Raw genomic sequence first — 27,830 nt, 5'->3', positions numbered from 1 at the left:
AAAATGTTCACTTTGAAAATGTGAACATATGTTATAGCAATGCACATCCCAGTGCAATGCACATCCCAGACTGGTGTGAAATATATGCAGGGAGGTCAGTCAGCTGAGTCCACTAAATTTAGTTGATTGCTAATCAAAGACAATTGGAAAGGCCAATTGGAAAGTTAGATTCTGGTCTGGTCAGGGTGAGATGTTAAGTAAACAGACAATAAAATTTGGGGGAGGTTAAAACTATAGAATAAGACAGCTATATATTTTAGAATAATAGCAAGTATTGATAAGGATTGAACATCACATGGCAGTTAAATGAACATTAGAAATAAGACATTGGATAACAGTACAAAAGATGGAGGACTAAATTAACAAACTAAAATCATTTGCTCTATGTAAATATTCATGTACCAGAAGAGAGTTACAGGAGAGTAAAAAACACCAGAGAGCAGTGAATAGTTGCAGAATAAAAGGGTCTCTATTCACGTACCAGAAGAGAGTTACAGGAGAGTAAAAAACACCAGAGAGCAGTGAATAGTTGCAGATTGACTGGGTCTCTATTCACGTACCAGAAGAGAGTTACAGGAGAGTAAAAAACACCAGAGTGCAGTGAATAGTTGCAGATTGACAGGGTCTCTATTCACATACCAGAAGAGAGTTACAGGAGAGTAAAAAACACCAGAGTGCAGTGAATAGTTGCAGATTGACAGGGTCTCTATTCATGTACCAGAAGAGAGTTACAGGAGAGTAAAAAACACCAGAGAGCAGTGAATAGTTGCAGATTGACAGGGTCTCTATTCATGTACCAGAAGAGAGTTACAGGAGAGTAAAAAACACCAGAGTGCAGTGAATAGTTGCAGATTGACAGGGTCTCTATTCACATACCAGAAGAGAGTTACAGGAGAGTAAAAAACACCAGAGTGCAGTGAATAGTTGCAGAGTGACAGGGTCTCTATTCACATACCAGAAGAGAGTTACAGGAGAGTAAAAAACACCAGAGAGCAGTGAATAGTTGCAGATTGACAGGGTCTCTATTCACGTACCAGAAGAGAGTTACAGGAGAGTAAAAAACACCAGAGAGCAGTGAATAGTTGCAGAGTGACAGGGTCTCTATTCACATACCAGAAGAGAGTTACTGGAGAGTAAAAAACACCAGAGAGCAGTGAATAGCTGCAAATTGACTGGGTCTCTATTCACGTACCAGAAGAGAGTTACAGGAGAGTAAAAAACACCAGAGTGCAGTGAATAGTTGCAGATTGACAGGGTCTCTATTCACATACCAGAAGAGAGTTACAGGAGAGTAAAAAACACCAGAGTGCAGTGAATAGTTGCAGATTGACAGGGTCTCTATTCATGTACCAGAAGAGAGTTACAGGAGAGTAAAAAACACCAGAGAGCAGTGAATAGTTGCAGATTGACAGGGTCTCTATTCATGTACCAGAAGAGAGTTACAGGAGAGTAAAAAACACCAGAGTGCAGTGAATAGTTGCAGATTGACAGGGTCTCTATTCACATACCAGAAGAGAGTTACAGGAGAGTAAAAAACACCAGAGTGCAGTGAATAGTTGCAGAGTGACAGGGTCTCTATTCACATACCAGAAGAGAGTTACAGGAGAGTAAAAAACACCAGAGAGCAGTGAATAGTTGCAGATTGACAGGATCTCTATTCACGTACCAGAAGAGAGTTACAGGAGAGTAAAAAACACCAGAGAGCAGTGAATAGTTGCAGAGTGACAGGGTCTCTATTCACATACCAGAAGAGAGTTACAGGAGAGTAAAAAACACCAGAGAGCAGTGAATAGCTGCAAATTGACTGGGTCTCTATTCACGTACCAGAAGAGAGTTACAGGAGAGTAAAAAAGTCACAGTCCAGTGATATAATGCAATGCTTCTGCTACAGAGTAGCAGTCCAGTGATATAATACAATGCTTATGCTATAGAGCCACAGTCTAGTGATATAATGCAATGCTTCTGCTATAAATCCACAGTCTAATGATATAATGTAATGCTTATGCTATAGAGCCACAGTCTAGTGATATAATGCAATGCTTATGCTATAGAGCCACGGTCTAGTGATATAATGCAATGCTTCTGCTATAAATCCACAGTCTAATGATATAATGTAATGCTTATGCTATAGAGCCACAGTCTAGTGATATAATGCAATACGTATGCTATAGAGTCACAGTCTATTGATATAATGCAATGCTTATGCTATAGAGTCACAGTCTATTGATATAATGCAATGCTTATGCTATAGAGTCACAGTGTAGTGATATAATGCAATACTTCTGCTATAAATCCACAGTCTAATGATATAATGCAATGCTTATGCTATAGAGCCACAGTCTATTTATATAATGCAATGCTTATGCTATAGAGCCACAGTCTAGTGATATAATGCAATGCTTCTGCTGTAGAGTCGCAGTCTAGTGATATAATGCAATGCTTATGCTATAGAGCCACAGTCTAGTGATATAATGCAATGCTTATGCTATAGAGCCAAAGCCTAGTGATATAATGCAATGCTTATGCTATAGAGTCGCAGTCTAGTGATATAATGCAATGCTTATGCTATAGAGCCACAGTCTAATGATATAATGCAATGCTTATGCTATAGAGCCACAGTCTAATGATATAATGCAATGCTTATGCTATAGAGCCACAGTCTAGTGATATAATGAAATGCTTATGCTATAGAGCCACGGTCTCATGATATAATGCAATACTTCTGCTATAGAGTCGCAGTCTAGTGATATAATGCAATGCTTATGCTATAGAGCCACAGTCTAGTGATATAATGCAATGCTTATGCTATAGAGTCACAGTCTAGTGATATAATGCAATGCTTATGCTATAGAGTCACAGTCTAATTATATAATGCAATGCTTATGCTATAGAGTCACAGTCTAGTTATATAATGCAATGCTTATGCTATACAGCCACAGTCTAGTGATATAATGCAATGCTTATGCTTTACAGCCACAGTCTAGTGATATAATGCAATGCTTATGCTATAGAGTCACAGTCTAGTGATATAATGCAATGCTTATGCTATAGAGTCACAGTCTAGTGATATAATGCAATGCTTATGCTATAGAGCCACAGCCTAGTGATATAATGCAATGCTTATGCTATAGAGCCACAGTCTAGTGATATAATGCAATGCTTATGCTATTAAGCCACAGCCTAGTGATATAATGCAATGCTTTTACTATAGAGTCACAGTCTAGTGATATAATGCAATGCTTATGCTACAGAGCCACGGTCTAGTGATGTAATGCAATTGTTCTGCTATAGAGCCACGGTCTAGTGATATAATGCAATGCTTATGCTATAGAGTCGCAGTCTAGTGATAAAATGCAATGCTTATGCTATAGAGCCACAGTCTAGTGATATAATGCAATGCTTATGCTATAGAGTCGCAGTCTAGTGATAAAATGCAATGCTTATGCTATAGAGCCACAGTCTAGTGATATAATGTAATGCTTATGCTATAGAGCCACAGTCTAATGATAAAATGCAATGTTTATGCTATAGAGCCACGGTCTAGTGATATAATGCAATGCTTATGCTATAGATTCACAGTCTAGTGATATAATGCAATGCTTATGCTATAGAGCCACAGTCTAGTGTAATAATATAAAAAGGTGAAGGAAAGTACCAGCTACACCACTATGAAATAAGCTTTATTAGTATAACATTAAAAGCAAACACTGATAAAAAGATGTGTACCAGAATAGACCCTGTCACAAGGAGCTTACAATCTAGTGGCATAATAGGAAACCTTATTACAAAGAGCATACAATCTAGTGGTAAAATAGGAAACCTTATCACAAGGAGCATACAATCTAGTGGTATAATAGGAAACCTTATCACAAGGAGCATACAATCTAGTGGTATAATAGGAAACCTTATCACAAAGAACATACAATCTAGTGGAATGATAGGAAACCTTATCACAAGGAGCTTACAATCTAGTGGAATGATAGGAAACCTTGTCACAAAGAGCTTACAATCTAGTGGAATTATAGGAAACCTTATCACAAGGAGCATACAATCTAGTGGAATGATAGGAAACCTTATCACAAGGAGCTTACAATCTAGTGGAATAATAGGTAACCTTATCACAAGGATCATACAATCTAGTGGAATAATATGAAACCTTATCACAAGGAGCATATAATCTAGTGGAATGATAGGAAACCTTATCACAAGGAGCTTACAATCTAGTGAAATGATAGGAAACCTTGTCACAAGGAGCTTACAATCTAGTGGAATGATAGGAAACCTTATAACAAGGAGCATACAATCTAGTGGAATGATAGGAAACCTTATCACAAGGAACTTACAAACTAGTAGAATTATAGGAAACCTTATCACAAGGAGGTCACAATCTAGTGATGGGAGACCCTGCAACAATGATCTTACAATCTCATATTAGTTAAATAGAGTAAACTTAAACATACAACTTTATTTTTTATCTGAAAACATATTTGTTCCTTTATGTAAAAAATGTTTTTGGCAGTAATCAGCATTTTTTTGTACACACTGTAGCTATTTATATTCTAGATATACTAAAATGGCATGAGAAAATAAAGTAAATAATATTATTACCACGTAAACATCTAAAAAAAAATCAGCCTGGCTACTCCCTGTCATTTTGAAGCCTAGAGATTTGAAACTATTCAATAACTGTATAGTATTCAGATTAGACTAATAGACATTTCTTTTGATTCTCTAACGTGATCAAAGACGTCTTCCACATGGGATGAGGTTTCACGTTTAACTCCCACAATAAATCATCTTAAAATTAAAAAAGTTTTATAGTGTGGTATTCAATTTAAGGATCTCACAATCTAACGGTATAATGGCACACCCTTGTTCAAGGAGCTTACTATCCAGTGGTATAATGGGTAATCCTGCCCCCTCCTGGAGTTTACAATCTAGTGGTATCATAGGAAACCTTGTCACAAGGAGCTTACAATATAGTGGTATAATAGGAAACCTTGTCACAAGGAGCTTACAATCTAGTGGTATAATAGGAAACCTTGTCACAAGGAGCTTACAATCTAGTAGTATAATAGGAAACCTTATCACAAGGAGCTTACAATCTAGTGGTAAAATAGGAAATCTTGTCACAAGGAGTTTATAATCTAGTGGTATAATAGGAAACCTTATCACAAGGAGCTTACTATCTAGTGGTATAATAGGAAACCTTGTCACAGGGAGCTTATAATCTAGTGGTATAATAGGAAACCTTAATACAAGGAGTTTACAATCTAGTGGTATAATAGGAAACCTTGTCACAAGGAACTTACAATCTAGTGGTATAATAGGAAACCTTGCCACAAGGAGCTTACAATCTAGTGGTATAATAGGAAACCTGGTCACAAGGAGTATACAATATAGTGGTATCATAGGAAACCTTGTCACAAGGAGCTTACAATCTAGTGGTATAATAGGAATCCTTGTCACAAGGAGCATAAAATCTAGTGGTATAATAGGAAACCTTGTCACAAGGAGCATACAATCTAGTGGTATAATAGGAAACCTTGTCACAAGGAGCATACAATCTAGTGGTATAATAGGAAACCTTGTCACAAGGAGCTTACAATCTAGTGGTATAATAGGAAACCTTGTCACAAGGAGCATACAATCTAGTGGTATAATAGGAAACCTTGTCACAAGGAGCATACAATCTAGTGGTATAATAGGAAACCTTGTCAGAAGGAGCTTACAATCTAGTGGTATAATAGGAAACCTTGTCACAAGGAGTTTACAATCTAGTGGTATAATAGGAAACCTTGTCACAAGGAGCTTACAATCTAGTGGTATAATAGGAAACCTTATCATAAGGAGCTTACAATCTAGTCGTATCATAGGAAACCTTATAACAAGGAGCTTACAATCTAGTGTTATAATAGGAAACCTTGTCACAAGGAGCTTACAATCTAGTGGTATAATAGGAATCCTTGTCACAAGGAGCTTACAATCTAGTGGTATAATAGGAAACCTTGTCACAAGGAGCTTACAATCTAGTGGTATAATAGGAAACCTTGTCACAAGAGCTTACAATCTAGTGGTATAAAAGGAAACCTTGTCACAAGGAGCATACAATCTAGTGGTATAATAGGAAACCTTGTCACAAGGAGCATAAAATCTAGTGGTATAATAGGAAACGTTGTTACAAGGACCTTACAATCTAGTGGTGTAATAGGAAACCTTGTCACAAGGAGCTTACAATCTAGTGGTATAATAGGAAACCTTATCACAAGGAGCTTACAATCTAGTGGTATCATAGGAAACCTTGTCACAAGTAGCTTATAATCTAGTGGTATAATAGGAAACCTTGTCACAAGGAGTTTACAATCTAGTGGTATAATAGGAAACCTTGTCACAAGGAGCATACAATCTAGTGGTATAATAGGAAACCTTGTCACAAGGAGCATACAATCTAGTGGTATAATAGGAAACCTTATCACAAGGAGCTTGCAATCTAGTAGTATAATAGGAAACCTTATCACAAGGAGCATACAATCTAGTGGTATAATAGGAAACCTTATCACAAGGAGCATACAATCTAGTGGTATAATAGGAAACCTTGTCACAAGGAGCATACAATCTAGTGGTATCATAGGAAACCTTGTCACAAGGATCTTATAATCTAGTGGTATAATAGGAAACCTTGTCATAAGGAGCTTACAATCTAGTGGTATAATAGGAAACCTTGTCACAAGGAGCATACAATCTAGTGGTATAATAGGAAACCTTGTCACAAGGAGCTTATAATCTAGTGGTATAATAGGAAACCTTGTCACAAGGAGTTTACAATCTAGTGGTATAATAGGAAACCTTGTCACAAGGAGCATACAATCTAGTGGTATAATAGGAAAACTTGTCACAAGGAGCTTACAATCTAGTGGTATAATAGGAAATGTTGTTACAAGGAGCTTACAATCTAGTGGTATAATAGGAAACCTTGTCACAAGGAGCTTACAATCTACTGGTATCATAGAAAACCTTATCACAAGGAGCTTAGAGTCTAGTGGTATAATAGGAAACCTTGTCACAAGGAGCTTACAGTCTAGTAGTATAATAGGAAACCTTATCACAAGGAGCTTACAATCTAGTGGTATAATAGGAAACCTTATCACAAGAAGCTTACAATCTAGTGGTATAATAGGAAACCTTATCACAAGGATCTTATAATCTAGTGGTATAATAGGAAACATTGTCACAAGGAGCTTACAATCTAGTGGTATAATATGAAACCTTATCACAAGGAGCTTACAATCTAGTGGTATAATAGGAAACCTTGTCACAAGGAGCATACAATCTAGTGGAATAATAGGAAACCTTGTCACAAGGAGCATACAATCTAGTGGTATAATATGAAACCTTGTCACAAGGAGCATACAATCTAGTGGTATAATAGGAAACCTTGTCAGAAGGAACTTACAATCTAGTGGTATAATAGGAAACCTTGTCACAAGGAGCTTACAATCTAGTGGTATAATAGGAAACCTTGTCACAAGGAGCTTACAATCTAGTGGTATAATAGGAAACTTTATCACAAGGAGCTTACAATCTAGTGGTATCATAGGAAACCTTATCACAAGGAGCTTACAATCTAGTGTTATTATAGGAAACCTTGTCACAAGGAGCTTACAATCTAGTGGTAAAACAGGAAACCTTGTCACAAGGAGCTTACTATCTAGTGGTATAATAGGAAACCTTGTCACAAGGAGCATACAATCTAGTTGTATAATAGGAAACCTTGTCACAAGGAGCTTACAATCTAGTGGTATAAAAGGAAACCTTGTCACAAGGAGCATACAATCTAGTGGTATAATAGGAAACCTTGTCACAAGGAGCATACAATCTAGTGGTATAATAGGAAACGTTGTTACAAGGAGCTTACAATCTAGTGGTGTAATAGGAAACCTTGTCACAAGGAGCTTACAATCTAGTGGTATAATAGGAAACCTTATCTCAAGGATCTTACAATCTAGTGGTATAATAGGAAACCTTATCACAAGGAGCTTACAATCTAGTGGTATCATAGGAAACCTTGTCACAAGGAGCTTACAATCTAGTGGTATAATAGGAAACCTTGTCACAAGTATCTTATAATCTAGTGGTATAATAGGAAACCTTGTCACAAGGAGCATACAATCTAGTGGTATAATAGGAAACCTTGTCACAAGGAGCTTACAATCTAGTGGTAAAATAGGAAACCTTGTCACAAGGAGCTTACAATCTAGTGGTATAATAGGAAACCTTGTCACAAGGAGCATACAATCTAGTTGTATAATAGGAAACCTTGTCACAAGGAGCTTATAATCTAGTGGTATAATAGGAAACCTTATCACAAGGAGCTTACTATCTAGTGGTATGAAAGGAAACCTTGTCACAAGGAGCATACAATCTAGTGGTATAATAGGAAACCTTGTCACAAGGAGCATACAATCTAGTGGTATAATAGGAAACGTTGTTACAAGGAGCTTAAAATCTAGTGGTGTAATAGGAAACCTTGTCACAAGGAGCTTACAATCTAGTGGTATAATAGGAAACCTTATCACAAGGAGCTTACAATCTAGTGGTATCATAGGAAACCTTGTCACAAGGAGCTTACAATCTAGTGGTATAATAGGAAACCTTGTCACAAGTAGCTTATAATCTAGTGGTATAATAGGAAACCTTGTCACAAGTATCTTACAATCTAGTGGTATAATAGGAAACCTTGTCACAAGGAGTATACAATCTAGTGGTATAATAGGAAACCTTGTCACAAGGAGCTTGCAATCTAGTAGTATAATAGGAAACCTTATCACAAGGAGCATACAATCTAGTGGTATAATAGGAAACCTTGTCACAAGGAGCATACAATCTAGTGGTATAATAGGAAACCGTGTCACAAGGAGCTTACAATCTAGTGGTATAATAGGAAACCTTGTCACAAGGAGCTTACAATCTAGTGGTATTATAGGAAACCTTGTCACAAGGAGCTTACAATCTAGTGGTATAATAGGAAACCTTGTCACAAGGAGCTTACAGTATAATAGGAAACCTTATCACAAGGAGCATACAATCTAGTGGTATAATAGGAAACCTTGTCACAAGGAGCATACAATCTAGTGGTATAATAGGAAACCTTGTCACAAGGAGCTTACAATCTAGTGGTATAATAGGAAACCTTGTCACAAGGAGCTTACAATCTAGTGGTATAATAGGAAACATTGTCACAAGGAGCTTACAATCTAGTGGTATAATAGGAAACCTTGTCACAAGGAGCTTACAATCTAGTGGTATAATAGGAAACCTTGTCACAACGAGCTTACAATCAAGTGGTATAATAGGAAACCTTGTCACAAGGAGCTTATAATCTAGTGGTATAATAGGAAACCTTGTCACAAGGAGCATACAATCTAGTGGTATAATAGGAAACCTTGTCACAAGGAGCTTATAATCTAGTGGTATAATAGGAAACATTGTCATAAGGAGCTTACAATCTAGTGGTATAAGGGGAGGCATTGCCTCAATAAGCATATCATCTATTGATATATAGTGGATAGTTTGTCCTAGGAGCTAACAATCTAGTGATATAACTGGAGCTTTCTATCTAGTAGAATAAGGAGAAACCCTGCTCTAGGAGCTTACAAGGCAGTGGTGTAATGAAGGATCCTGTTTATAATAAAGCGGCTGATCACAGTTAAACAATTATCACCATGTTATCCGCTGAAGACAAGGCCATTATGATGTAATCACAATCCTAAAACTTTTTTGTTAAAGGGACAGTAAAGCCATATGAAGACATTCATGATTTAGACATAGAATACAATTTTAAACAACTTTCCAATTTACTTCTATTATTTAATTTGCTTCCTTCTCTTGTTATCCTTTGCTGAAAGGTTTATCTAGAAAAGCTCAGGAGCAGTAGAGAACCTAGGTTCTAGCTGCTGATTGGTGGCTGCATATATATATATACCGATTGTCATTGGCTCACCTATGTGTTCAGTTAGAAACCAGTAGTGCATTGCTGCTCCTTCAACAATTGATACCAAGAGAATAAAGCACATGTTATAATAGAAGTAAACAGGAAAGTTGTTTAAAATTGTCTGCTCTACCTAAATCATGAAAAACATTTTTTGGGTTTCATGTCCCTTTAAGTCCTGTCCGGCCGATCAAATTTCACAGCTCAGTTGACTTGATTTCGTAATCAGGAGATTAATTAAGCAAATAACTATTATGTGTTGTTTTCAACAGGTAACAATTTTGTATTTCAGGGGTAATAATGAAAGAGTCATTTTGTGATTGTGACAATATTGGTTGAAGTTCAGAAATCTCCCCAAAACAAGTGTAAGATTGTGATCAACTCAATTAAAGGGAGACCCTTCCCCAAAGAGCCTAAAAATGTAGCGATTTAATGGGATACCATTTTGCATTTGCTTAGAATCCAGTGGTATAGTGGGAGACCCTAAGTCATATAGCTTACAATCTAATGGTGTAATGTTGTACCCTTTCCCAAGGAGCTCACAATCTACTGGTATAATGGAAGTACATAACCCAAGGAGTTTACAATCTAATGGTATAATGGTAAACACTGTCCTAAGGAGCTTACATTGCAGTTGTTTAACAGAAATACCTAACCCAAGAAGTTTACAATCTAATAATGTAATAGAATCTAACCCTGCGATTTTACAATCTAATGGTATAATGGTAGACCCTTTCCCAAGGAGTCTCTAGTAAAGTGGTATGATAAGTACCTAACCCAAATAGTTTACAATCAAATGGTTTAATGGTAGACCCTGTCCCAAGGAGCCTCCAGTATAGTGGTATGATAAGCACCTAACCCGAAAAGTTTACAATCTAATGGTATAATGGTAGACCCTGACTCAAGGAGTCTCCAGTAAAGTCGTATGATAAGTACCTAACCCAAAGAGTTTACAATCAAATGGTTTAATGGTAGACCCTTTACCAAGGAGCCTCCAATATAGTGGTATGATAAGTACCTAACCCTAAGAGTTTACAATCAAATGGTATAATGGTAGACCCTGACCCAAGGAATTTACAATCTAGATATATGATGGAATTACCTATGTCTCAAGGAACCTAAAATATAGTGGTATAATGGAAGTGTCAACCCAAAGAGTTTACAATCTAATGGTATAATGGTAGACCCTGTCCCAGTAAGCTTAAAATGTAGTGGTATGATGGAAATACCTAACCCAAGGAGTTTACAATCTAATGGAATAATGGTAGACCCAGTCTTTAGGAGTTTACAATCTAGTGGTATGATGGAAGACCCTGACCCAATAAGTTTATACTCTAGTTGAATAATGGTAGATCTTGACCTCGGGAGCTTATAACTTAGTGTTAGTATAGGAAACCCTGTCAAGGAGCTTACAATTTAGTAGTGTAATGGGAGACCTTGTCATAGTTGCTTACAATCTAATCTGTGTGGTACATTTAAAAATATTACCAATGCCTTAGTGATTATACAAAATGTGTAACCATATATGTACCTGTCTGCTCATTTTCTTTTTTTTTTCTCTTTCTATTTAGCCCTGTTACTCACTGAGGGTAAGCTCTCTCTGGTTTTCCATCCTCCCTTTCTCCTGCAAACGTTTCCCTTTGCTGCCTGGGCATTGTATGTTAAAGTTCCCAATGCCTTGCTTTTCAGCTTTCTTCCCCCCATCTCCCATTAACAACCCTCTGTAAACTGTTCTTTATATTGTGTTCAGTGGTTCTGTCTAGTAATTAAATATAAATGTTCATCTAATGCAGTTCTTATGGCAACATAAACTAAATATGCTTCTGTCACAGGGCTACTTCCTAATCCTGGCCATTCATTAGATGACAGACTATTGCTCGGCTGGTGGCTCACCTTAGACATTGTGAATCCAGCAGAACCAACCCAATCACATTTAGGACTTTACATATACAAAAATGTCATATACAATCACATATGTAGCCAACAGTAAGATGTTTTAGATCTAACACTATATGTGTATATTGACTTGTCACCATTATGTTTCTATGAGTATGAAATCTAAGGCAGACTAGTATATATCTCTAGATATATAAGAAGCTTAAACTATAGCAACTATAAAGACTTTAGTTTGCATTATTTAAGAGATAGATTGATACAGGAGAGGAGGCCACAAAGGCAGCAGAGAGAGCAATATAAATAAAGACTCTTAGAGCAAGTGAGACTACAAAATGAGGACAGAGAAAACCAAAGAGGAAGTAAAAAGGATAGAGACAGCTCTAGTCTGAGAGACATTAATAGCAATAAAGAATGTGAGGTAATCAGGTGGAGACATCTGAGCTAAATGTGAAATAAATGATCAGGGAGAGGAAAAGAAGTAGGAAATCCCTATCATTACAAGTGAGGCTACCATAGACAAGGGAGGAAAATAAGGCAGTCAAAACATAAGAGACAAATGGTGCTTTAAAGGATTACAGTCATCGAACTGAAAGTAGAGGTATAATGAGATAGTCAGTTCCAAAAAGGAGACAGATTATGCAAATATGAGAGAGTGATAGAAATAAGGTTTAGACAGAGAATAGAAAATATATTTGCTCCTTGACGTGACGTTGCATGAAAAGAACTGGGTTGATGAATGAGTAGATAATGCCAGTGATATTATGGGAAGATGTGATGGAGACAAACAAACATAAACTGGGACCTTACACCTTCTAACCACAACGATGTCAGCATTGATCATAGTTGGACATCCATTTCCCACCAACACCCTAATTGATTACAGACACATGATATTTAGTTCCTTTTCTTTACGCATACAACTGATGTCCTAGCTTAATTAGAGTTGACCTAAAAACATAGTACATGGATTATAAAAATGATAGTCAGTCACACCATACTTCTGTAAAATCCAAAAGAAAACACAAATTAATTCTTCCAAGTGTCAGGTTCTTCAACAGAAATCTTTTATTCTTTGGTCAGATGAAGATGACAAAAAACTGACAGCTGAGGAGGAAGAAGCAAAGAGGATAGCAGAGATGGGGAAGCCAATACTGGGTGAGCACTCCAAGGTGGAGGTTATCATCGAAGAGTCATATGAATTCAAGGTAAGGTCTTTCCCAGTGGCTTTTTAAACAAAACTGCCTCTGCTGTTTTTGGAATTAATTAACAAGTTTATCTTCAGTTTAGAGTTTAAACCTTTAATACATTTATAGGTTCTAATTCCAAATAAATATAGAAAAAATAACTCATTGTGTAGTTCATTAACAAATCTAGACAGGCCCAGAGGCTTGTTTTCCCACAGAAAACCTCTGAATTACATTGTTTCCAATGCAGCAAAGGATTCTGGGTAAGATATGCAAATTAAGTACACAATGACACACCTTTTTACTTCAGTCTGCTTTTCAGCAGGTTCCCTTTACGCCAAAGTATCGCTGTTCACACAGCTTCTAAATATAAAAATATATATTGTTAATATTAGCTAGGTATTTATGAAATGTCATTACAACCTTTCAATTTGATTTATTTAGTTATTCTTTTTATGCAAATGTAGGTAGACACCATTAAAATAACTTGAGGTGACAGGTTAAAAAAGTCACCTTCCAAAACTAAAGCCTAAAGTAAAGGTCAAAGCAAGGGAACAATTAAAAGAGATAGAGGGTTAGTGAGTGGGGATTGAGAATGAGAGACAGAGTTGATGAGAGAGAGAAAGGCAGAACAAAAAGGGAAGGTGAGAGAGCAAGAGTGAGAGAGGCAGAAGCGAGATAGGAATGGAGATAGAGAGAACATAAAAGAGACAGAGGAAGTTAGAGAGGATAAATTAAAGGAGTGAAAGAACAGATAAAGAGGCCTATTTAACAAAGGTCTGTCGGACCTGATCCGACAGTGCGGATCAGGTCTGACAGACCTCGCTGAATGCGGAGAGCAATACGCTCTCCGTATTCAGCATTGCACCAGCAGCGCTTGTGAACTGCTGGTGCAACGCCGCCCCCTGCAGACTCGTGGCCAATCGTCCGCCAGAAGGGGGTTGTCAACCCAATCGTACTCAATCGGGTTGAATTGTGGCGATCTCTGTCCACCTCCTCAGAGCAGGCGGACAGGTTATGGAGCAGCGGTCCTTAGACCGCTGCTCCATAACTTGCGTTTCTAGCAAGCCTGAAGACTCGCCAGAAACACAGGCCCGAAAGCTCCATTCGGTGCTTGATAAATGGGCCTCATAGATAGAGAGAGAGGCAGAGGGGAGGTAGAAAAAAAGAAATAATGAAAAAAGGGGTGGGCAAACAAGCTGGGATGTATAGAGTGATCTTGTCATGTATTTAAATGTTGAGCAGATTAAAGGTAAGTATCATTCTTATGATCTGTTTATATAAGAGCTGGAACTGATATTCTATCCAAGAGGTGTCTCCATGTGATCAGGGCTTATTTTACTGCCAATGGTTCTTTGTTACCAACATCATTTTTGGAAAACATGGTTACAGGGTGGAGACAGCTCATTGTAGAACTGCATTGGAAGGCTTTAAAGGTTAGGTATTAAACGTAACCTATAAAGCACTCAACAGTCTCACTGCCAACAATATTTCTTCTCTCATCTCAAAATACTCCATGAGCCACCCTCTTCAATCAACCTCTGACTTACGTCTCTCTACTCCTATTATCTCTACGTCCCTCTCCCGTCTCCAAGACTTCTCACACACTGCACCTATGCTCTGGAACTCTCTACCCCACTCTATCAGGCTGTCTCCAACCTTGTATAGCTTCAGGTGCTCTTTAAAAACCCACCTTTTCAAAGAGGCTTACCATTAATCCTACCCAAAATAAATCTTGAACTGCCTTGACTCGCTGCTGCAACTATAATAACGTGACAAACTGCTCAGGCCTAAAATATTTGTCATTGTATACCCCTAGTTCTTTACCTAGCACTACAGAATTTTGCGGAGCTATACAAATAAATGATCATACCCAATCTTCAATGTGAACTATAACGTACTCTCATAATAGTATAGAATAAAGACTGCAACAGTAGTTAACCAGTTTTCTCAGTCAAAGCCCTTCTTAATTAAATGCAGTAATAGGTGCAGCATTTTTTTAAACCTACAATAGTAATTGGCAAATCCCAGAAATTGTTGGACGTGTTTGAAGGAAGTTGGTCTTGACAACTTGAGTATAGCTCAAACTTTAAAGTATAGCTTTACTGAATTAATCTCAAACTTTTTTGGGGAAATGATATAGCCCCAAAATGGAACACTTTCTTGCTCGAAGGAACACCACTCTGGTTTGTCATACAGATAACTGTTTGTAAGGAAGTATTTGTTCTACTCTACTTGAAGTCTATATTTTCAGTGGTATTGTATAGTATGTTATCTAAATTGTTGACGATTAAAGAATTAAGTGGATCTTGAAACATGCTATTCGCAAAAGGTCTAAAAAGGGCTACTGGTGCATTACACCGCTGTGTACCGCTGTGTACTTGTTATAACCAGAACAAGTGTTAAAGACAGTACACTACTTGTAACAATCTCTTACCCTGATAAGGCTGATAAGATCTCTGAGATCCACAGGCAAATGAGTAGTCACATGGCAAGTTCAGTAACCAAATTTAAGGGGACGTAATCACTAAGAGGCCCATTTATCAAGCTCCGAATGGAGCTTGAGGGCCCGTGTTTCTGGCGAGTCTTCAGACTCGCCAGAAACAACAGTTATAAAGCAGCGGTCTAAAGACCGCTGCCCCATAACCCTGTCCGCCTGCTCTGAGCAGGCGGACAGGAATCGCCACAATTCAACCCGATCGAGTACGATCGGGTTGATTGACACCTCCCTGCTGTCGGCCGATTGGCCGTAAGTCTGCAGGGGGCGGCGTTGCATCTGGTGCAATGCTGAATACGGAGAGCGTATTGCTCTCCGCATTCAGCGATGTCTGTCGGACCTGATCCGCACTACTCAAAGTAGTATAACCTAAACCAGGGATGGCCAACTGGCAGTATTAGTTCTTGTGGCCCTCCAAGAAAAAACACGTGTGTTACCATCTAGATATTTTCAAATTGCATTTGGCTAGATTACAAGTTTTGCGTTATGAGGGGTGCGTTGCTAACTTGCACTTTATTCTCACCGCTCACTTACCTGCAGCGCTGGTATTACAGGTTTTTACAAACCCAGTGTTAAAAGGCAAGAAGTGAGTGTAGAGCAAAATTGTGCTCCATACCGCACTCCAATACCAGCGCTGCTTAAGTCAGCGGTGAGCTGGTTGTACGTGCTCGTGCACGATTTCCCCATAGACATCAATGGGGAGAGCCGGCTGAGAAAAAGTCTAACACCTGCAAAAAAGCAGCGTAAAGCTCCGTAACGCAGCCCCATTGATTCCTATGGAGAAACACATTTTATGTTTATACCTAACACCCTAACATGAACCCCAAGTCTAAACACCCCTAATCTTACACTTATTAACCCCTAATCTGCCGTCCCCGACATTGCCGCCACCTACATTATACTTATTAACCCCTAATCTGCTGCCCCCAACATCGCCGCCACCTACATTATATTTAGGTAGAATAGTTACTAAATAGTTTAACTAGGTAGAATAGTTACTACAGAGTTATTAACTATTTACTAAATCAGCCAATAGGATTGAGCTGGCATTCTATTGGCTGATTGGATCAGCCAATAGGATTGAAGTTCAATCCTATTGGCTGATTGCATCAGCCAATAGGATTTTTTCAACCTTAATTCCGATTGGCTGATAGAATTCTATCAGCCAATCGGAATCTAAGGGACGCCATCTTGGATGACGTCATTTAAAGGAACCTTCATTTGTCGTTAGTCGTCGGAAAGAAGATGATGCTCCACGTCGGATGTCTTGAAGATGGACCCACTGCACGCTGGATGGATGAAGATAGAAGATGCAATATGGGTGAAGACTTCTGCCCGTCTTGAGGACCACTTCTCCCGGCTTGGATGAAGACTTTTCCAGGCTTCATTGAGGACTTCTTGCCGCTTCGATGAGGACTTCTCCCGGCTTTGTTGCGGATGGAAGTCGGATCTTCAAAACTGTAAGTGGATCTTCAGTGGTTAGTGTTAGGTTTTTTGGGTGGATTTTATGTTTAGGTTAGGGCTTTGGGCCGCAATAGAGCTAAATGCCCTTTTAAGGGCAATGCCCATCCAAATGCCCTTTTCAGGGCAATGGGGAGCTTAGGATTTTTTAGTTAGGGTTTTATTTGGGGGGTTGGTTGTGTGGGTGGTGGGTTTTACTGTTGGGAGGGGTTGTTTATATTTTTTTTCCAGGTAAAAGATCTGATTTCTTTGGGGCAATGCCCCGCAAAAGGCCCTTTTAAGGTAGTTTAGTTTAGGCTAGGTTTTTTTTATTTTGGGGGGGCTTTTTTTATTTTGATAGGGCTATTAGATTAGGTGTAATTAGTTTAAATATTTTTTGTAATTTGTTTTTTATTTTCTGTAAAAAAATATTTTTTTTTGTAATTTAGGTAATTGTATTTAATTTATTTAATTGTATTTAATGTAGGTAATTTATTTAATTGTAGTGTAGTGTTAGGTGTTAGTATAACGTAGGTTAGGTTTTATTTTACAGGTAAATTTGTATTTATTTTAGCTAGGTAGTTAGCGGATCGGCGTCATTAAATTTCAGTCTTTTCAGTGTTGATCTACTATACGATCGTTTTAGAGACTTCTGGCAGCCAAATTGTGTATAAGTGTTACCGTAAGGCACCTCAGCCTGTCGGAGGTATAGGGGGCCTGATTGGTTTATTATTTTAAAGAATTTTTGCATAACGTTAAGCGGCTGTGGTATTAAAAATTCTTAAAGTGACAGTGTATTTATAACATTTCTACAATTTGGGGAATTTTTTATTTAGTATTATGGACATGGAAGACTCTGTGTCTTTTGACAAATGCTTGTTATGCCTAGAGGCACAAATTGTTTCTGTGCTTCATGCTTAGCTAGAACACTTCAATTTAGAGATAAATTGTTGCCGGCTGAGCCCAATGTCTCTCAGGATGATGCTGTTCAGGCAATGCCACAGCTTTCTTCTCAAACAACCCAAGCCTCTATGGCCTCAGATACAGTGCCCTGCAGTTCCTCTATTGATTTTGCTGCACAGGTATCTGCTTTTCCTATGCTGGGAAAATGCAAGAGGAAAAAGTAAATTTATGCTTACCTGATACATTTATTTATTTCCGGATATGGTGAGTCCACGACGTCATCAATTACTGTTGGGGAATATCACTCCTGGCCAGCAGGAGGAGGCAAAGAGCACCACAGCAAAGCAGTTAAGTGTCACTTCCCTTCCCACAAACCCCCAGTCATTTGCCCGAAGAGAAATGGAAAAAGGAATAATACAAAGGTGTAGAGGTGCCTGACGTCTTAATAAAAAGGGTGGGGTCATGGACTCACCATATCCGGAAAGAAAGAAATTTATCAGGTAAGCATACATTTAGTTTTCTTTCCTAAGATATGGTGAGTCCATGACGTAATCAATTACTGTTGGGAACCAATACCCAAGCTAGAGCACACAGATGACAAGGGAGGGAGAACAAGACAGGTAGACCTAAACAGAAGGCACCACTTTCAAAAAGAAACTTTTCTCACAAAAGAAACCTCAGTTGAGGCAAAAGAACCAAATTTGCAAAAAGAAACATACTTCTCAACCAGAAAGAAAGAGAAGTAGCAGTTGCTTTCAGATCTTTACTTATTCTAGAAAAACAAACAGGACAGAGAAAATCCTTAGTCGTCTGTAGATAGAAATTTAGAACATCCAAATTGTGCAACAAACGTTCCTTATGAGAAGAAGGATTAGGACATAGAGAAGGAACAACAAATTCCTGATCAATATTACTATCCAAAACCACTTTTAGGAAGAAACCCAATTTAGTATGAAGAACCGCCTTATCTGCATGAAAGATAAGATAATGCGAATCACACTGCATGCCGAGAGTTCTGAAACTCTCCAAGCAGAAGAGATAGTAATAAGAAACAAAACTGTCCAAGATAAAAACATACACCTAGATGACGAGTTTTGCGTTAGAGGCTGTGCGGTGCTAATGAGCAGTTTATGCTCACTGCTCACTTACAGACAGTGCTGGTATTACGGGTTTTTACAACCCAGACAAGAAGTGAGCATTGAGCAAAATTTTGCTCATTACCACACTCCAATACCAGCGCTGCTTAAGCTAGCAGTGAGCTTGTGTAACGTGCTCGTGCACGATTTCCCCATAGGAATCAACGGGGAGAGCCGGCTGAAGAAAAGTCTAACACCTACAAAAAAGTAGCGTAAAGCTCCTTAACGCAGCCCCATTGATTCCTATGGGGAAATAAAAGTTATGTCTACACCTAACACCCTAACATGAACCCCGAGTCTAAACACCCCTAATCTTACACTTATTAACCCCTAATCTGCCACCCCGACATCGCCGCAACCTACATTATATTATTAACCCCTAATCTGCCGCTCCGGACACCGCCGCCACCTACATTATACTTATGAACCCCTAATCTGCTGCCCCCAACATCGCTGACACCTACATTATATTTATTAACCACTAATCTGCCGCCCCCTACCTACATTTATTAACCCCTAATCTGCTGCCCCCAACGTCCCGCCACTATAATAAACATATTAACCCCTAAACCGCCGCACTCCCGCCTCACAAACATTAGTTAAATATTATTAACCCCTAATCTGCTGGCCCTAACATCAACGCCACCTACCTACATTTATTAACCCCTAATCTGCCGCCCCAACGTCGCCGCCACTATATTAAAGTTATTAACCCCTAAACCTAAGTCTAACCCTAAACCTATCACCCCCTAACTTAAATATAATTAAAAGAAATCTAAATAAAATTACTATAATTAACTAAATTATTCCTATTTAAAACGAAATACTTACCTGTAAAATAAACCCTAAGATAGCTACAATATAACTAATAGTTACATTGTATCTAGCTTAGGGTTTATTTTTATTTTACAGGCAAGTTTGTATTTATTTTAACTAGGTAGAATAGTTACTAAATAGTTATTAACTATTTAATAACTACCTAGCAAAAATAAATACAAATGGACCTGTAAAATAAAACCTAACCTAAGTTACAATTACACCTAACACTACACTATAATTAAATAAATTAACTAAATTAAATACAATTAAATACAATTAAATACAATTATCTAAAGTACAAAAAAACAACACTAAATTACAGAAAATAATAAACAAATTACAAGATTTTTAAACTAATTACACCTAATCTAATCCCCCTAACAAAATAACTACACTAAATTACAAATAGCCCTTAAAAGGACCTTTTGCGGAGCATTGCCCCAAAGTAATCAGCTCTCTTACCTGTAAAAAAAATTACAAATCCCTCCAACATTAAAACCCACCACCCACACAACCAACCCTACTCTAAAACCCACCCAATACCCCCTTAAAAAAACCTAACACTAACCCCTTGAAGATCACCTTACCGGGAAAAGTCTTCACCCAACCTGGCCGAAGTCCTCAATGAAGCCGGGAGAAGTTTTCATCCAAGCCGGGCGAAGTGGTCCTCCAGACGGGCAGAAGTCTTCATCCAAACGGCATCTTCTATCTTCATCCATCCGGCGCAGAGCGGGTCCATCTTCAAGACATCCGACGAGGAGCATCCTCAATCGATGGCTAACACAGAATGAAGGTACCTTTAAGTGACGTCATCCAAGATGGCGTCCCTTCAATTCCGATAGGCTGATAGAATTCTATCAGCCAATCGGAATTAAGGTAGAAAAAAATCCTATTGGCTGATGCAATCAGCCAATAGGATTGAGCTTGCATTCTATTGGCTGTTTCAATCAGCCAATAGAATGCAAGCTCAATCCTATTGGCTGATTGGATCAGCCAATAGGATTGAATTTCAATCCTATTAGCTGATTGCATCAGCCAATATGATTTTTTTCTACCTTAATTCCGATTGGCTGATAGAATACTATCAGCCAATCAGAATCTAAGGGACGCCATCTTGGATGACGTCACTTAAAGGAACCTTCATTCAGTAAGAAGACTCCGGATGAAGAGGATGCTCTGCGTCGGATGTCTTGAAGATGGACCTGCTCCGCGCCGGATGGATGAAGATAGAAGATGCCGTCTGGATGAAGACTTCTGCCGTCCGGAGGACCACTTCGCCCGGCTTGGACGAAGACTTCTCCCGGCTTCATTGAGGACTTCGGCCCGGTTGGATGAAGACTTCTCCCGGTAATGTGATCTTCAAGGGGTTAGTGTTAGGGGTATTGGGTGGGTTTTAGAGTAGGGTTGGTTGTGTGGGTGGTGGGTTTTAATGTTGGGGGGGGATTTTTAATTTCTTTTACAGGTAAGAGAGCTGATTACTTTGGGACAATGCCCCGCAAAATGCCCTTTTAAGGGTTATTAGTAATTTAGTGTAGGGTAGCGTTTTTTTTTTGGGGGGGGGGGGCTTTTTTATTTTGTTAGGGGGATTAGATTAGGTGTAATTAGTTTAAAAATCTTGTAATTTGTTTATTATTTTCTGTAATTTAGTGGGGGGGTTGTACTTTAGATAATTTTATTTAATTGTATTTACAGATACTCGTCGACTTACGACCGCGTTACGTTCTGACCTTCCGGTCGTAAGACGATTTGGACGTAAGTCGGACAAAATATATGGCATGTAAATAATATGGTCTATTGTGTGATGTGTTGGGCTGACATTTCATGATTAATAATAACAATAACACCAGAGTTGTTTTAAATTAAATTCCTTTACTAATACAGTATCATCACAGTATGAATAATAAAATAACCTTTACTGTACTGTACCTGTACTGTGCAAATAATAACATAACATTTACTGTGCAAATACTATTACTGTACTGACATTTACTGTACTGTACCTATACTGTACTGTAATAAAATAACATTTTTTTTTGTACTCTACCTGTAGTACTATGCAAATAATAACATAACATTTACTGTACCTGTACAGTAGTTTGCAGGAACTTTAACACTTATTTTACTTTAAACTTTTAAGAAAAGTAACTGAACTTAAATTTTTCTTTTACTGTACTTTTACAGTTATGTCATCAGAGTTACAGTATTATCATCTTGGTGAGTTGAGGCTGGAGGGGTTTCAGATGCAGTGTTCTTTTCAAAAAACATGCTGAGCTTTGTTTGACGCGTTTGTTTCTTTTTCTCCTCATAGATTTCACGATAGCCGCGCACAGCTTCCTGAATTTGACGGTCAACCTTGTTAAATCTTTCAACATTCTGGTCCATGTTTTCAAAACAGGAGACAGCTTTATTTAGCAATGTAAAGCCTTCAGCCAACCCCTTTGCAGTGAATTTCTTCTCTGGCTCTTCTTCCTCTTTGTCTTCTTCCTCTCTCCTATTTTCCTCTGCAACGCTCTCTGCTTCCAGTTCTATTAGATCTTCATTTGAAAGTTCTTTTGACTCATAATCTAACAGCTCTTCTACATCTTCCACTTCACATTCCAATTCAAGATTGTTTGCAAGTCTTACAATGTTTTCTCGAATTTCATCAAGCTCTTCCTCTGTTTCAAATCTCTCAAATCTGGTCACATATCGTTTTATGCACTTCTTCCAAATTCCATTCATGCACTTTTCTGTTACATCCTCCCACGCTGCTGCAATATTTTTTATGCACTGAAGAATGTTATAACTTTTCCAAAAATCACGCAATGTTATGTCATCATCAGCATCTGTAGCAGCTATGGCTTGCGAGAATGTAGATCTGAGGTAGTATGCTTTAAACGTGGCAATTGCCCCTTGGTCCATAGGTTGAATGAGTGGTGTTGTGTTAGGTGGCATATAAACCACTTTTACATCAGGATTAAGGTCACCCAGGTGTGGTGGATGTCCAGGTGCGTTGTCTAAAATCATTAAAATTTTGAACTGGATTACTTTCCCTAAGCAATATTCACGAACTTGGGGAATGAAACAGTTAACAAACCAGTCTGTGAACAATGCCTGAGTCATCCACGATTTAGCATTTGACCGGTAATACACAGGCAGCGTGTGCTTATTAATGTTTTTAAATGCACGTGGGTTTTCTGAGCGATAGATAAGAAATGGCTTAAGCTTAAAACCAACAACGTTTCCTCCAAGTAACAAGCTTACCCGATCCTTGAATGCTTTAAATCCTGGCATGGTTTTTGATTCTTGGTGAATGTATGTGCGCTCAGGCATCCGTTTCCAGAACAGACCCGTTTCATCAACGTTGAATATTTGTTCAGGTAAATACCCTCCCTCTTGGATTAATTCATCCAAAGTGTCAATGAACTTTGCAGCGGCTTCTGAATCTGCACTTGCTGCTTCTCCTGAAACCCGCACATTATGCAGACTGAATCTTCTTCTAAAACGTTTAAACCATCCAGTGCTTGCCTGGAAATTCTCTTTGTAATCCTCACCAGCTTTCTCCTTTAAAGTCTCAAACAAACTTTTAGCCTTCATCTGAATTGTTAGAAGGCTTATGGGTGTACGTTTTTGTATTTGATCTTCTATCCACAACATTAATAATTTCTCCATTTCATGAATGGGCCCTTGACGTTGTTTTGTTATTATTGTTGATTTCATTGGTGCGGAACCTTTTACAGCTTCACGTATGCGTTCCTTGTCCTTAATGATTGTGGAAACTGTGGAATGCGACAGTTTCATATCACGGGCAATCGCATTCACTTTTTTACCTTCGTCATACTGCTTTATTACTTTCATTTTTAACTCCAAATCAAGAGCTTTCCTCTTCTTTGTAGCCTCTTTGCCACTACACGGTACCGGCCTTTTGGACTGCGACATGGTCAGACCCATACAAAGGCTGCTGCTTACAGTCACTTCTCATCACACACAAGCACCGCCTTTGCGCACACAAGCACTGTCTTGCCGATGGTCGTAAGTACCGCCTTTGCGACCGATGGTCGTAAGTACCGCCTTTGCGCACACAAGCACTGCCTTGCCCCTTTACGCACATACGCAAATAAGCATCACCCTCAGTGCGACCGATGGACGTAAGTACCGCCTTTGCGCACACAAGCACTGCCTTGCCCCTTTACGCACATACGCAAATAAGCATCACCCTCAGCGCGACCGATGGACGTAAGTACCGCCTTTGCGACCGATGGTCGTAAGTACCGCCTTTGCGACCGATGGTTGCAAGTACCGCCTTTGCGCACGTATCGCCTCTTCAGTGCAACCGATAGTCGTAAGTACGGATGGCCGTAAGTCGCATAGGTCGTAAGTCGACGAGTATCTGTAATTGTATTTAATTTAGGGAATTAATTTAATTATAGTGTAGTGTTAGGTGTAATTGTAACTTAGGTTAGGATTTATTTTACAGGTAACTTTGTATTTATTTTAGCTAGGTAGTTATTAAATAGTTAATAACTATTTAGTAACTATTCTACCTAGTTAAAATAAATACAAACTTGCACGTAAAATAAAAATAAACCCTAAGCTAGATACAATGTAACTATTAGTTATATTGTAGCTATCTTAGGGTTTATTTTATAGGTAAGTATTTAATTTTAAATAGGAATAATTTAGTTAATGATAAGAATTTTATTTAGATTTATTTAAATTATATTTAAGTTGGGGGGTTACGGTTAGGGTTAGACTTAGATTTAGGGGTTAATAACTTTAGTATAGTGGCGGTGACGTTGGGGGCGGCAGATTAGGGGTTAATAAATGTAGGTAGGTGTCGGCGATGTTAGGGACGGCAGATTAGGGGTTAATGATATTTAACTAATGTTTGCGAGGCGGGAGTGCGGCTGTTTAGGGGTTAATATATTTATTATAGTGGCAGCAATGTCCGGTTCGGCAGATTAGGGGTTTAAAATTTAATTTTAGTGTTTGTGATGGGGGGGGGGGGCTGGGTTTAGGGGTTTATAGGTAGTTTATCGTTGTTAGTACACTTTTTAGCACTTTAATTAAGAGTTTTATGCTACGGCGTTGTAGTGTAAAACTCTTAACTACTGACTTTAAAATGCGGTACCAGGCTTGACAGGAGAGGGTGTGCTGCTCACTTTTGTCAGACTCGTAATACCGGCGCTATGCAAGTCCCATTGAAAAAAGAGGATACGCAATTTACGTAAGTGGATTTGCGGTATTTCCAAGTCTGGACAAAAAAGTGAGCGGTACACCTGTACCTGCAAGACTCGTAATACCAGCGGGCGTTAAAAAGTAGCGTTGGGACCGGCCAACGCTGCTTTTTAAGCCTAACGCAAGACTCGTAATCTAGCCGATAGAATCTATGGAATCCAAAGACTCAAACGGAGCCTACTGCAAAACTTGAAGAACAAGGTTAAGGCTCCTAGGAGGAGCAATAAACTAAAACACAGAACTAAAAATAATTGTATTAGGATATACAACTGTATATAAGCAGCTCAGAAATGTGTATTAAGTTTAAACTCAGCCCAAAAAGAAAATTAAGCTTAAATTATCTTCTTATATTATCAACATTCATACTTTAAACTTTAATAATATTAACAAAAAACTTCCACACTTATGATAGCAGCAGCAAAAAGTAAAAACATTTAAACCCAGTTATAAGAGCCAACCATCCTAGGATATGGAGGATTGATAACAATAAATATTAATCAAAGCCAGCAGCACAAATATGCGTATAAACTAAGCCCTTACAATCCGAGGGCTAATTACAATTAGTTTTACAATTATCTATGTGCTGCTGAGCTAACAGTATCGAGAATAATGTTATAATTTATAACATGGGTAAGCTGGTTAAAAAACAGGGAGACGAGGCTTCTCCCAGAGGACCCCTGACGCGCGTTTCGCAAAACGCTTCCTCAGAGGGGGTGCGGGCTGCCGCTGTTGTTACGTATTTATGAATCTATAACACCCTCCTCGTGATGTAGTAGGGCACACCTTCTAGACAGGCTTGGATATTATAGGTTGGTAAGGATGGCAATCAATAACAGTGACCAATTAAAAAATGTATACTGACTGATGTTACTAGTGTAATTGACGTATACATCTAGGGGCGTGTAAGTATTTAGTAACAGAATGCCCATTCTTGTCCTGGTCCAATCGGAATTGTCAAAATTGTATGGGGGCGTGTAGATGTCAGATTACGTATCGTTCATTCATCTAATAGGCTGATCATGTTTACTTACTGGCAGCGGCTTGTACAGAGAGAATTCATTATTCATGCTTAAAATATATATGTGGAATCACCGATAGAATATAAGTATCAGATCCAGTGTGAACATACGGATGATCATAAAGTATATCAGTGTCACTTAGCTTGCAATCCGTGTGCCTAAACAGATGATTATATTTATGTGTTAGCAGAAAATGAAATGCATGTAATAGGTCATTCAAAAACATGATAAAGTGCATTACAAGCTATGTAGATATAACGAAAACAAACGTCTCCCCTTGGTCATTTATATAGTCGAACATGAAGACACACACAATGCTAAATGTATATTGACTGATATTTCTAGTATAGTTGACGGATACATCTAGGGGCGTGTAAGTATTTGGTGACACAACGCCTATTCTTCTCATGGCCCAATCGAAATTGTCAGATTTATGTGGGGGCGTGTGGATGTCAGATTACGTATCATCCATTCATCTGACAGGTTAATTATGTTTACTTACTGACAGGCGGCTGTACATAGAAAATTTATTATGCATGCTCGAACTATATATATTGAATCACCAATAGGGTACCAGTATCAGATCCAATACAAACATGCGAATCATCATAAAGTATATTAGTATCACATAGCATGTGGTCCATACCCACAAACATATGATTATATTTATATGTTAGCAAGATGAAATGCATGTTGTAGGTCGTTCTAAAGCATGGTGAGGCGCTTTGCGAGCTGTATAGATATAATAAACACAAATATCTGCCATAGGTAAGTTATATAAACACATGAACACGGAAAATACACACAATGCTAGATGTTAGCATGAAGCATATAGATGTCAAATGATAAGGCATCCATTCTCCTATTAGGGGATATTTCGCTTATCCAATATTATCTCATTCATTCGTATCTATACATCTATTTCTAAGAGATGTTAATCCTGAATGGTGTACACTGTAAGTATATAAAAATCTGTGTGGGTACATAAGTCGAGGGTATTTGTTGAATTGGTTAACATATTATCAATATAACCCAGTACACAGATGTATACAGTTATTACCAGATTTATATATATAGTAGAAAAGTTTAAATAATCTTACAGAAAAATAATGGGACATATTCAGATAAAAAGAAATAGTGTATTCTTTAATGGGAACTGAAAAATATTTAGTATAATTTCAGTCAACCGTAAGGGATGATTTAAAGGGACATTAAACACTTTGAGATGGTAATATAAAATGATAAATTGTATATAATAAAAGAACTCTGCAATATACTTTGATTATTTATTTTGTCCTCTTTGCCTGTAATTCCATTCTGAAATTGTGAGCTTTTCAGTTCCTGTTAGAAATGGAAGTGCAGAACACTGTTAAATCCAGCACAACCATTGGCTGCACACTCTAATGACCTATGTATAACTGTCCCTAATTGGCCACAGCAGAGAAGGTAACACAAGTTACAACATGGCAGCTCCTAGTGTTTTATAGACACTTAAACTTTACACTTATTTTGTCACTTTTTAAACAACTAATGAAACTTTAAAAAATACATCTACATGTTAGTCATGGACTAATCTGTTCTTTGAATGCATCATTCTATCTAGCATGTATTTAGTGTTTAATGTCCCTTTAAGATGAAGTATTATTAAAAAAGTATACTGTAAATACCGTAGTTAACATTCATCAAGCTTCATGGTCACATATTAGGCAAAAATGGCTATATATTAGCCGA

General features: G+C 38.2%; 1 protein-coding gene across 2 annotated transcripts in view; it reads left to right on the top strand.

The window, feature by feature from the left end:
* Nucleotides 1-27,830, top strand: part of SLC8A2 (solute carrier family 8 member A2) — a 253,348-nt gene that overhangs the window by 173,218 nt on the left and 52,300 nt on the right. The window contains exons 3-4 of one of the 2 annotated variants that reach the window (XM_053689091.1): nt 11,560-11,577; nt 12,965-13,089. In XM_053689091.1, coding sequence (XP_053545066.1) covers nt 11,560-11,577; nt 12,965-13,089 — 143 coding nt within the window. The remainder of the gene's footprint in view (nt 1-11,559; nt 11,578-12,964; nt 13,090-27,830) is intronic. The other variant, XM_053689092.1, reaches the window with a different exon arrangement.

The sequence above is a fragment of the Bombina bombina genome, chromosome 7, assembly GCF_027579735.1.
Source record: "Bombina bombina isolate aBomBom1 chromosome 7, aBomBom1.pri, whole genome shotgun sequence".
In the NCBI taxonomy this organism is placed as follows: Eukaryota; Metazoa; Chordata; class Amphibia; order Anura; family Bombinatoridae; genus Bombina; species Bombina bombina.
The sequence above is the reverse complement of the archived record's forward strand: the minus strand, read 5'-3'. Positions and strand labels throughout refer to the sequence as shown.